The sequence below is a fragment of the Gopherus evgoodei genome, chromosome 6 (genome assembly GCF_007399415.2).
Source record: "Gopherus evgoodei ecotype Sinaloan lineage chromosome 6, rGopEvg1_v1.p, whole genome shotgun sequence".
Lineage (NCBI taxonomy): Eukaryota > Metazoa > Chordata > Testudines > Testudinidae > Gopherus > Gopherus evgoodei.
This window is the reverse complement of record NC_044327.1, coordinates 135434600-135446719: the sequence shown is the minus strand read 5'-3', so window position 1 is coordinate 135446719 and position 12120 is coordinate 135434600. Positions and strand designations below refer to the sequence as shown.

The window sequence follows — 12120 nt, the reverse complement described above, 5'->3', positions numbered from 1 at the left end:
CACAGAACCATCCCCCCCTTTAATTTGTTTAGGAAAGACTCTGGGGAGCAAATAAACTCTACTTACCAGCTCCTCATCCTTAAGAGAAGTTCTAGTGGCCATTGCTGAGGTAATTCCAGCCTTCCTGGATTGAACCAGTGACTGAGAAGGGAAAGTGTCTGTTATTCATTACAAAAGTGTACACAAATTCACTGGAGGTCACACACTTGTACATGCACAAAAGGGAAGATGCTGTCACCCTCAAAGGTACTGAACAGAAAGTCTACACAAGACAACAGCTCTGCTCCATTTTTCCAAATGGCAATCTCCCTGCCCCAGAAAGAGTCAGGGTGTGTACTTGCTAACCATTTACGTTTCCTTCTGCCCCAATCCACTCTGTTCTGGAGTGAGTTTTACTATTTTCCCCTGTAAGTGTAGACAAAATGGGATTCTCTCCTGCATCCCTGAAACAGACAAAGTTTATACTGTGTTCTAAACTCATGCTTCACCTCCTACATTCAAGTTCACCCATAGACAAAGGAGATGAAATCATCAGCCTTGTCACCTAGAAAGAGCTCCACACAGGGATGGCTGGATGAGGTCAGAATGAGGAGGGCAAACTAAAATCTTGGGAGGATTTTATGGGGTTGGAAGGGCAGCATGTGTCTGTGTGTCACATTCAGTGGCCATCCCCAAATATAATGAACATCACTGCTTCTCAAAATAACTACCTCCACTTCATGGATGATGAAGGGACTGCAATCTTAAATTTCTTAGGTTGCTGTTTTTTCAGCACCTGGCACTGGCTTCTAACCAATATCTAAAAGGCTAGAAAGCAGTTTAGGTCTTTCAGCAAAATACTCCAGCTGTAGGAAGGCAGATAAGGAAATGAGAGAAGATGTTGCTGGCTCTTACAAAGCCAGCTAACCCTCTCAGGAGCCATCTCTTACTTTGATTTATGACGTTTGAGACAAGACTGAAAAGGCTCATTCAGTCAGTGATGTGGTGGGCCAGAGCATGGCATATGCATGCATTGTGGTATGGCAGAATTCAAAATAAAAAAGCAAAAACAGTGGAGGGGAAGTAAAGTAAAAAAATCATTACTTCAGGTAAAGACATGGTGGACAGTTTTTAGCTGCACTTACCATAGCCTGTAGAGAAAGAGTGAAAGCATACAAAAGAAGTAGAATAGGTTAATTCCATTATTACTAAGTTTCCAGGGATACGAGCAGTTAGTAAAACATACCTTCCTAGGCTCTGCATGTGTCAGATGACAGATGTACAAACCAAATTCTCTATCTTTACATAGAATACATTTAGAAAGCAGTGTATGCAGGTTAGAGATTTTGCAACTTCTCCCAAGTGTTAATATATTAGCTGTACCTGATACAATATTCAACACCATCTGTAAAAGCTACACTCATCTGACATGCCATCAGTGTAAGAAAGCAAGCTGACCTCAGTTTGTATGGTTTCTATAGGAACATTTAACAGTGTGTGAACAGGTTTCAGTAATGGGAAGAATTTTTAACATTCAAGTTGCATGACAATTCCTGTGTACAGACACTAAGATACAGTAGGCAGATTTACTTCTCTCTAACATTCTTAGCATCTTGTATTTTTCTGAAACATCAGTATAGACATTAACATTTTCTACCATAGTTTATAGATAAATTGACTGGAGTAATAAACAGTATTGCGCCTCAAGGCACAAAGTGACCACAGCAATTATATTTATAGAAAGAAAAATCTTACCAAATCACTGACAAGTGGAATTGGTTTCTTTTTGCGTAGATCAGGCATGCTGTCAATGCCATAGAGACCACCTGCAGGCCTGGAAGTATAGGGGGAAAATGTGTTAAGGTCACAGAAATGGCACAGTATGATACCGTCACAAACCATCCTGTAGAAACCAAACATGGCCTCCTGCAAATATTGATCACTCTGCGAATAAAATAATCAACGTAAACAGAAGGAATCAATCTTGACACATGAAAGATTAATACACTGAAATGTGACTCAGTAACAAATAGAAACTGCTAAACACTACAATGAATAACCTTGTCAATTCCGAATGCTGAGAAGCACTCTGCTTTATTTTGGTATAGCTGCATCCACAATTTACTGCTGGTATTTTGAGCTTCATGTTATAAAATTCCTTGGAAGTTTGGAAACCATGCTGACCTCCCCATCTTCTCTCCTCACCCCCCCCCACCCCACAATTAAATCAGTTTTGATCGCTTCTTCAGAAAAAATCTCAAGTGTTGATAGAGGAAATGCCAGAAGTTATCACACAAAACTGTGACAGCAACACTTCAAACTCTAGACGGACACACTCCGTTTACTGTAACTCCAATCTCTTGTCATTTTGTGTGTATCTACCGGCATTCAGGAATTCAGAACACCGCTACAGTGTGAGAGAGAGGTAGGTAAGGTGGGAAAGTGTCAAAGGGAGAATGACCAGCCTAAAGGTCATATCCTGCTGTCATTCACATCAGTGCAGAACACAAGTCCTGGGCCTCAGGCCTTCGGGATTTTGGTGGGAAGTTCCATATTTTGGGGAAAAGGAAAAAACATTTTTCTAGCTTTTTTATGTTTATGATGCCAAGGCTATTTCTAATATTCCAAACCTCAGGGCAAGGATGGATTTCATCACCTATCACTAAGCTGACAGGTAGAGGCATGAAGATTCATAGACAACAGGAATACAATTGCTGCAATATGATAAAATAATATTCATTTTATAGCATCCAGAAGAGATGCAATTTTTTTCAGTCAAAAATTTAAGATTCCCCTCTCCAAAAATAAAGTTTGATAGCTTTTAGTATACTTTCTTTTCCATGCAAGTTACCTGACCATTGCAGGATTCTTGTAACAGAAACAATCATCGCCTTTAAATCGCAAACATTTTCCATATAAAGAGAGATTTTAAAATACTATAGATTCCCACAATGAAGTGCCAGCCATTCATTAGTAAAGTTGGCAGTGGAGTCAATGGCTACATTCTTTCCATGGACACCAGAGTCATTTCCTTGGCAACACTTACAGTGCGCAGTATTATATGGTACAGTTTGTTTTCTTTGGTGAAGAAAACAATCACAATGGACACAGCTCAGTCAGCGGTGGGACACTCCACTGCCCCCAGGCTGGCCAAAGATGCGCACTCCGGGACCTACTTTTATATCGTTATAGGACAGATTACTCATCCCTACTGACGTATTGAGGTACAGCCCCTTGGCTCCTTAGGGTGCTGTCTCCCCTCCGATCATGTTGTTCCAGATAAACAGATCTAGCCATCATGCTGTCCTGTCTTTAAGATGCATCTGCCTGTTCCTTGTTATGTCTATGGAGTGTCCTTGTATTGGGCTGTCCAGGTGCCATCTGGGCACAAGTTCCTCTTGCTAGCACTTATATGTGTGAATGCACCTGCTTCTAACAACCCTCTTCTCATCAGCTTCTGTGAGTGAGGACTGCCACTAGCTCACAGCCCAGCTTTTGATTAGCAATGCCTGGAAGTACTTTTGTTCAGGCTTCAGGCCTCAGACTAGGCCTCTGACAAAGAGTTTATGTTTCATGGCCTCATCTTACTACACATAACAGCATGCTGACTGTTGTGGACCAGCTCACCAAAATGGCCCATTTTGTACTATGCACACATCTTCTGACTGTGGAAATTCTAACTTGAAGGTGTGCACATATCTTCTACCTCCATGCCCTCCCCAACCATCTTATAGATTCTAAGACTGGAAGGGACCTCGAGAGGTCATCGAGTCCAGTCCCTTGCCCTCATGGCAGGACCAAATACTGTCTAGACCATCCCTGATAGACATTTATCTAACCTACTCTTAAATAGTTCCAGAGATGGAGATTCTACAACCTCCCTAGGCAATTTATTCCAGTGTTTAACTACCCTGACAGTTAGGAACTTTTTCCTAATGTCCAACCTACACCTTCCTTGCTGCAGTTTAAGCCTATTGCTTCTTGTTCTAGCATTAGAGGGGAAGGTGAACAAGTTTTCTCCCTCCTCCTGATGACACCCTTTTAGATACCTGAAAACTGCTATCATGTCCCCTCTCAGTCTTCTCTTTTCCAAACTAAACAAACCCAATTCTTTCAGCCTTCCTTCAGAGGTCATGTTCTCAAGACCTTTAATCATTCTTGTTGCTCTTCTCTGGACCCTCTCCAATTTCTCCACATCTTTCTTGAAACGCGGTGCCCAGAACTGGACACAATACTCCAGCTGAGGCCTAACCAGCGCAGAGTAGAGCGGAAGAATGACTTCTCGTGTCTTGCTCACAACACACCTGTTAATGCATCCCAGAATCACGCTTGCTTTTTTTGCAACGGCATCACACTGTTGACTCATATTTAGCTTGTGGTCCACTATAACCCCTAAATCCCTTTCTGCCATACTCCTTCCTAGACAGTCTCTTCCCATTCTGTATGTTTGAAACTGATTGTTCCTTCCTAAGTGGAGCACTTTGCATTGGTCTTTGTTAAACTTCATCCTGTTTACCTCAGACCATTTCTCCAATTTGTCCAGATCATTTTGAATTATGACCCTGTCCTCCAAAGCAGTTGCAATCCCTCCTAGTTTGGTACCATCTGTAAACTTAATAAGCGTACTTTCTATGCCAACATCTAAGTCGTTGAAGAAGATATTGAACAGAGCCAGTCCCAAAACAGACCCCTGCATAACCCCACTTGTTATACCTTTCCAGCAGGATTGGGAACCATTAATTACACAGATCATGGCTCTCTATTTGTACCCAGGTTCTGGAAGGAGGAGTTTCATCTCCTAGAGGTCTGGCTGCCCAGACCAAGTCCCTGCCTCCTTCTAGATCCCGCTAACTCATCTAGTTCCTGCTACCAGGCCTCGTCCCTCTTCCTGTTACCATGCCTTGTTCCTCATTCTTGCTTCCTCATCTGACTCCAGTTTCCGACTGACTTTGACCCTTGGCCTGACCACGACCCTAACTCTACTCTAGGGTGTGAGAGCCCACATTATGGGCCCTGACCCTTGCACAGTACACATGGTTTTGCTAACATGCACACTGTAGATATAAAAGTAGTAGGATCTTACTGCTCAGCAACATATGTAATATTTGTGTGAGTATTATTACAGAGTGATGTGTTGATGGATGGAATAGGGTCAATGTATAAGCTGAAATTGAATGCTTGATTTTTTGCATAAATATATTGTTTGGTTATATACTGTACTGCACATGAACAATATTTTGTTTTGAAGCTTTACCTGAATTTTTTAATATTTGGTATCAACACTTACTGTCTGTTGGAAGTGTACCCATTTTGAGAGAATGTGCACGTCTATTTTAATACTACAGAGACAAAGTGGGTGAGGCAATCTCTTTTATTGGACCAATTTCTGTTGGTGAGAGAGAAGTTTTGTGTAAGCTCGAAAGCGTGCTGCTCTCATCAACTGAAGTTAAGGCAAAGTAAGGGCTGAGTGGATTGTGGCACTTTCACAGATTCTAAGGCCAGAAGGGACAACCGTGATCGTCCAGTCTGACTTAATGCATAACACAAACCATAGAATTCACCACAATAATTCTTCTAATAAGAACATATTTTAAAATTCATAAGACCTCCCATCGTATAAGAACATAAGAACGGCCAAAGTGGGTCAGACCAAAGGTCCATCTACCCAGTATCCTGTCTGCCAACAGTGGCCAATGCCAGGTGCTTCAGAAGGAATGAACAGAATAGGGAATCATCAAGTGATCCATCCCGTTGCTCATTCCCAGAACCAATGCATTTGGTTTGGTGCTAGCTATATTAAGCATTAACACCCTTTCAACCTGACCTGTCTTTTAATGAAGTTCTTTGTGCGGCAGAATACAGTATATAAATTGCAGTTTGGCTAAACAGCACACTTCTGAGGTAATGAAGAAATGTTACATGAATTATTTTGTCTCATGCAAATTTAAATTTTGTAGAACAGCACAAGTCTTGTTTAATACAAAAATTATTTTATATCTGTAATTATTTCAAAAAAGTATAATTTCTACTCCTCAGACCAGCAAATCATCTTAAGTAAGAGAACTGGTATATTTATTATACAAACTTCTTGTTAAAAAGGGAGTAGAAGGTGTTGTTTATAGTTAGAATAAATCACTATCTTCTGCTACCGCTAATTGCCAGTTCTCCACCAACCTCTTCAGCAGAATCTTGGGCTCCTTTGGAAAGCAGGAGGTTGCTAGGCAGCAGTAGGCTTCTGCAGGTGTGGCAAGAAGCTCTCTGTGGCAGAGCCAACATTGCAAAACAATTACTGGGAAGTAAAGAGCTGTAAAATGAAGCCTTATTCAGTTTAACTTCATGTTTGGTTAAGAAAACCTATTTCAATGTTATGAAATCTAGTTTACACACAGGGAGAACCAATATTGTGCTGAGATTTCAGGACAAAACTGCATCTGCACATCAACGCCTACTGTGTAGTGTTCACAAGCAGCGAGAGAGAATGAAAAAACAAGGCAAAGCCATATGTTTCTATCCAAATATAACACACACAAAAATCAAGCAGCATGTAATGTGTCCACATCTTTGTCCTAAAGAAACTCGAATTCATTATGAAAAAACTACAATGGTGACATCCAGTATGCAAAGTATCACACTGACTTAACGTGTAAGCAGAATTTGCCAGCTCCAGTTGCAGTGGCTAGCATACTACATGGTGAAGAAACTGCAACTCACCTCATACTGACAAGTTATAGATTAATAGTTGTGACCATTATTAAACTAAAAAGAGATTTTGCAAAGTTTTGCTGAGTCCCTCCAGTTTTATCTGCTTACTCTACTTGCCATCATTGCTGCGCATATAGGATAGTTTCACAACATTCTTTAGTTCCATTTTCTCAGGAGTGAGGACAAGGCATCTGAACTTCAGTAGAACTCAACATTTATTCCGAGATGCTGTTTTTCCTTTCCAATGTGGCCAGCTACCTGGCTGACTCAGAGAACAAGATAGCATACAAAGCCTCCTAAGTTTTTAAGCACTTTACCACTACAATTTGGATAGAAAGGACTATGAATACTTATCACCATGCACGTTTGCAGACAGCACTTTACAAATAAGGTGTAACCGTGCCAACGTTGTTCTTGAGCCCAGGTCTCAACATTAATAGCTGCACCATACACACTATGGCTATGCCACTTTCCTCTCAATTTAAACGGAGGCTGTGAAACATATCAGCACTGTTCTTGGGAACAGTATGGTTGTCTCTATGACGTAAAGTGTTACTATTTGAAGAGAATCATTTAAGCAACATGCACTTTGCAAATTGCTTTTTACTTCTGCTTAAGTGAAATCAGGGCTGGTGCAAGGATGTTTCGCGTCCTAGGCAAAACTTCCACCTTGCGCCCGTGCCCCCCCCGAGCCGCCCCTCACGGCAGCCCCCCCACTCCGCCCTGAGGCGCCCCCCTTGCGGCAGCTCCCCACCCTCTGCCCTGAGGCACCCCCCTGCCCCAGCTCACCCCTGCCCCGCCTCCTCCCCAAGCACGCTGTAGCTGCTTCACCTCTCCCACCTCCCAGGCTTGCGGCGCCAATCAGCTTAGGCACCGCAAGCCTGGGAGGCGGGAGAAGTGAAGCAGCCATGGTTGCTCGGGGAGGAGGCGGGGCAGGGGAGGAGGTGGGGCAGGGGGTTCCCCTGCGTGCCGCCCCCCTCCAAACTTGCTTCTGGCAGCCCTCCCTGCGCTCCTCTGCCCCAGCTCCCTCCGCCTAAATGCCGGCGGCGATCGGGGTGGCTGAAGATCCAGCCGCCGCAGTCGCTGCCGAAGAAAATGGCGCCCCCCCAAATCCTAGCACCCTAGGCAATCGCCTAGGTCGCCTAAATGGTTGCGCCAGCCCTGAGTGAAATGAGAGAGACAAAACACTGTGAAACAATTAAAAAGTCCAAAACCCCACTTACCCTTCTTTGAACCAAGGTGGTTTTGGTGAATCTTCATCATCTTGACCCTTAAATAATGAAAAAGAAACAAAGTTAGCTTCCAAAGGAAGAGACCCTGAAATAAATCAGTAGGATAAGGTTTGGGGAAAGGTGTAATGGAGCACACTTCATGCAGGTAAATGCACACACACACTCCATTTCCAGAAGCACCTCAAATGACTGCAGCAAGGCAGAACGGGTCATGGGGATACACAAACAGTTGATGGGATCTCATTGAACTCCTAAAGAGGGACCAAAAGAGCCTGTTCAGTGCACCTCCCCTTTCAAAAGGAGTCTCAGAAGAGCAACTCCAGCCTTCCCCACCCAGCCAAAGATTTCCTTATCACTCTAGACCACCAGGAGTACGTTTCTATTTTACTATAAATTAAAAACAAGCTGTAAGAAATGCACAAATGAGAGACAGACGAAGTTACAAACATAAGTGACCTGGATTTACTTAGCAAATGAATACCTTAACCTACTGTCATTTTATTCATGCGCAAATATAAAGGCCTTCTTCAGCCACGAAACAAAAACTTCATTTTGCTGTTAAAACTCCACCTTTATGTTAATGTTGAAAAGCTTTGTACTCCACAGGGTTATCCAGGGACACTCACTTTTTATGAGGTGCCCAGCTGAGAACTGAGACAGCTACCATCCAGAGGCACAATGGGGTAAACTATGGTCAGGTTTTCAGTATCACATCTGGCTTGTGTCAGTTCAAGCCATACTCTTACAGTAGTGTAGGAACATACATTTGTGGGCAAATAATCATTTGACTTTGCTTCTTTAAAAATTCCTCAATGGACTGACATAAGAATTGAGAAGTGTTTAAATATTTATTATGTAACTAAAGGGACCAGTAAAATTTGCTGTGCAGAGGGAAATTGTTTACTGTAACTATCCCTGGAGAAGAAAGGGGACCTTTATTGTCTATTGCTAACCTACTCTTGGGGCTCATGCTAAGGTTGCCAGGCATTCTGATCGGACGACCTGGTCGAAAAAGGACCCTGGTGTAGTAATAAGTGGGCCTGAAATAAAAACCCTCGTATCAGAGGCTGGTATGAGGCCTGAGATAAAGTAGTGGCCAAAGCTTTGCTGATATAAGGCGAACACAGGCTGTGAGCAAGAGGCAGGCCCTGCTCTCCGAATCTGGCAAGAAGAGGGCTGATATTGCAAAAATGCACATTCCTAAGAGGTGCTAGCACAGAGCACTCACACAAACACATTGCAGAAGGGTGGTGCCAGAACACCCCGATACCAGCACATTCCCCAGAGATACTAGGGGCATGCTGACCCTTCCTAAAGATAAGGTCAGGATGACAGTGTGATGGGTGGTAACTGGCTATGTAAGAGGGTGTCAACTAACGACCTCGGAGGAGTAATACATAACTTGCTTGTACTGATGAATCAAATGGAATCTCAGAGGGAGAGTCAGCCGAGAGGGGACTGGAAAGTCCCGCCATTCACGGAGCTGTTTCCATTGTCACAGGCATACATGTCTTAGTATCCTGGTAGTCTCTCAGGTGCTATTACCGTGTTTCATTGACAATAAACCTGGCTGGGTGCCTTCACACCTTAATGGATCCTGTGGTCATTGGGCAGTTCAGTTGAGCTCTGCTGTGCCAACTATCTGTGCAGAGCTGGGACAGCACACAGAGAACACACACATGCAGGCAAACATCTACCACCACCTGGCGGCTCTGGTCAGCACCACTGACCGGGCTGCTAAAAGTCTGGTCTGCAGTGCAGCTGGGCTAAGGCAAGCTCTCTGCCTGCCCTCGCTCCACACGGCTCCTGGAAGCAGCCAACATCTCTCTCCTACTCCTAGGTGCAGGGACAGCCACGGGAGCTCCATGCACTCCCCCTGCCCTGAGCACCAGCTCCACAGCTCCCATTGGCTGGGAACCATGGTCAATGGGAGCTGCAGAGATGGCACCTAAGGGCACAGGTGGCACATGTGGGCATGGGCAGCATGCAGAGACCCCTGGCACCTTTGCCTAGGAGCGGGATATACCGGCAGCTTCCAGGAGCCACCTAAGGTAAGTGACACCTGGCCAGAGCTTGCATCCCAAATCTGCTCTGGCACCCCAACCTCCTGCCCCATGTTGGAACACCCTCCTGCACCCTAAATCCTTCCCAGAGCCCAGACCCCGAACCCCTGCCCCAGCCCTGAGTGGCACCCCAAACCCCCTCCCATACCCCCAACCCTTTGCTCCAGCCCTGAGCCCCCCCCCCTCCAAACTCCCTCTTGGAACCCACATCATGCACCTCCTCCCATACCCAAACCACCTGCCCCAGCCCTGACCCGCTCCTTCACTCCGAACCCCTTGGCCCCATCCCAGAGCCCTCTCCTGCACCCCAAATCCCTCATCTCTGGCCCCATCCCAGAGCCCACATCCCAGCCAGAACCCTCACCCCGTTGCACCCCAACCCCTTGTCCTAGCCCAGAGCCCCCTAAACTCTTCATTTCTAGCCCCACCTCAGAGCCTGCACCCCTAGTTGGAGCCCTATGCCCCCTCCCCCCACACCCCAACCCCTTACCCCAGACCCATGAAAATGTGTGAGGGTGGAGCAGAGCAAGTGATGGCGTGAGAGGGATGGAGTGAGGGGACGGGGCCTCAGGCAAGAAGCGAGGCAAGCATGGGGCAAGGGTGTTCGGTTTTGTGAGATTAGAAAATGGGTAACCCTAGTTCATGCCCTTTCAGAACTTCATCTTCAAAGCTAAATAACTACTTTCTAATGGTAAATTTGGGGTATGTGGAAGAGAGTATAACATTTAAGAGTGATTATTTTAGGTCAGTATGAATCTTAATTTGCTGACAGTATATACACCTCTTGTATAGAAAAGAAAAACGTAAGTGTAAGTCATTATCTTCGGAGACTGCAATGATGGTTAGTATAACAGGCATCCTCTCTCTAAAAGTGGGTGTCCTCTCCAGAATCCTCATCAATGTAAAGGGACAGCCATCAGTAAGTACATTCCAGTCAAATAATGGATAGAAAACAGTAGATGACAGCACCAAAAAGGAAGATTATTTTTTCTTTCCTGTGGGCACAACATAGAAATTATGGAGTGAATCGCATACTCATAAAGAACCCCCCATGGAAGATCTGAAGGTACTTAGAAAAACATAGCAAGTTTCCACCCAGTTTGAATCATCAACCTCTCCAGGTCTGATTTCCTTACCGCTATTTATTATTTCTATAGCTTCATTGGTGTGCATGACACTCTCTAGACAGAAAACAAGACTCTTATCCTGAAAAGTGAACAGTCCAGCTTGGATTAAACAGATGAAGACAGGATGGAGACAAACGTTGACACCACGTCAGATAGTTCAAACTAGTTCAGCACATGCCTTGCTCATTCCGTTGATTTAAATATACATAAGTTTTAATACATCCCAACTTTGATGATATAGGATTGTGAAGGCCTGCAGAACAAGCAAGAGGCATGAGCTGCCAGCCCTACTGAAATCTGAAGATCAGCAGAGTTTCCTCACAGATCTTGGGGCATCTGCAGAGGGAAGGAACATTCCTCTGAGAGGGTTATAACTCTTCACACCTTCCTGGGTCCTCCCGTAGAAGAAACGTCATCAATACCCCCTTACCTAAGACAGACTGCTACAGTCAAAACATAAAAAATATAATTGGAGATATACCTATCTCACAGAACTGACAGGGACCTTGAAAGGTCATCGAGTCCAGCCCCCTGCCTTCACTAGCAGGACCAAGTACTGGTCCCACTAAGGTGATTTGACAGTGCAGAGTGGGGACACAAGCGGACCATGGAAATCTAGAGATCAATATAAACAGGTATTTTCTTTCAAAGAGGAAAAACACAGTACAAGAATAATTCCCACAGTTTTCCTATAAACTTCAGGAGAAGATGCAATAAAGAATATAATTATTAAATCAAATCAAATAGGATTGTCAAGCCCGCTGAAGATATCAATTTATGTTCTGGTAGCAGGGGCAAAAAAGCAATTTTTCCACTGGAATCAATGACCAAATGTGTTAAATGCAAATTAACTGTGGTTTATTGCTGAAAATAACTTCTCAAATACAGAGAGTGGTAGGAAAAAGTATTTGACTAGATCATCTGAGGTGTACTAAATACAATTTGCGAGTTTTTAAGAGATTAAAACACCAGCATAAATATCATCCAGAATATTTAATATTTCTAAAATCTGCCTGA

At 44.0% G+C, this 12120-nt stretch overlaps 1 protein-coding gene across 8 annotated transcripts in view; it reads right to left on the bottom strand.

The window, feature by feature from the left end:
- Window positions 1-12120, bottom strand: part of UNC13B (unc-13 homolog B) — a 402723-nt gene that overhangs the window by 153053 nt on the left and 237550 nt on the right. For 6 of the 8 annotated variants that reach the window (XM_030566250.1, XM_030566251.1, XM_030566253.1 and 3 more), the window contains 4 exons: window positions 7905-7951; window positions 1735-1813; window positions 1125-1130; window positions 67-141 (listed from right to left, as the gene is read on the bottom strand). In XM_030566250.1, coding sequence (XP_030422110.1) covers window positions 67-141; window positions 1125-1130; window positions 1735-1813; window positions 7905-7951 — 207 coding nt within the window. The remainder of the gene's footprint in view (window positions 1-66; window positions 142-1124; window positions 1131-1734; window positions 1814-7904; window positions 7952-12120) is intronic. The other 2 variants (XM_030566252.1, XM_030566248.1) reach the window with 1 other exon arrangement.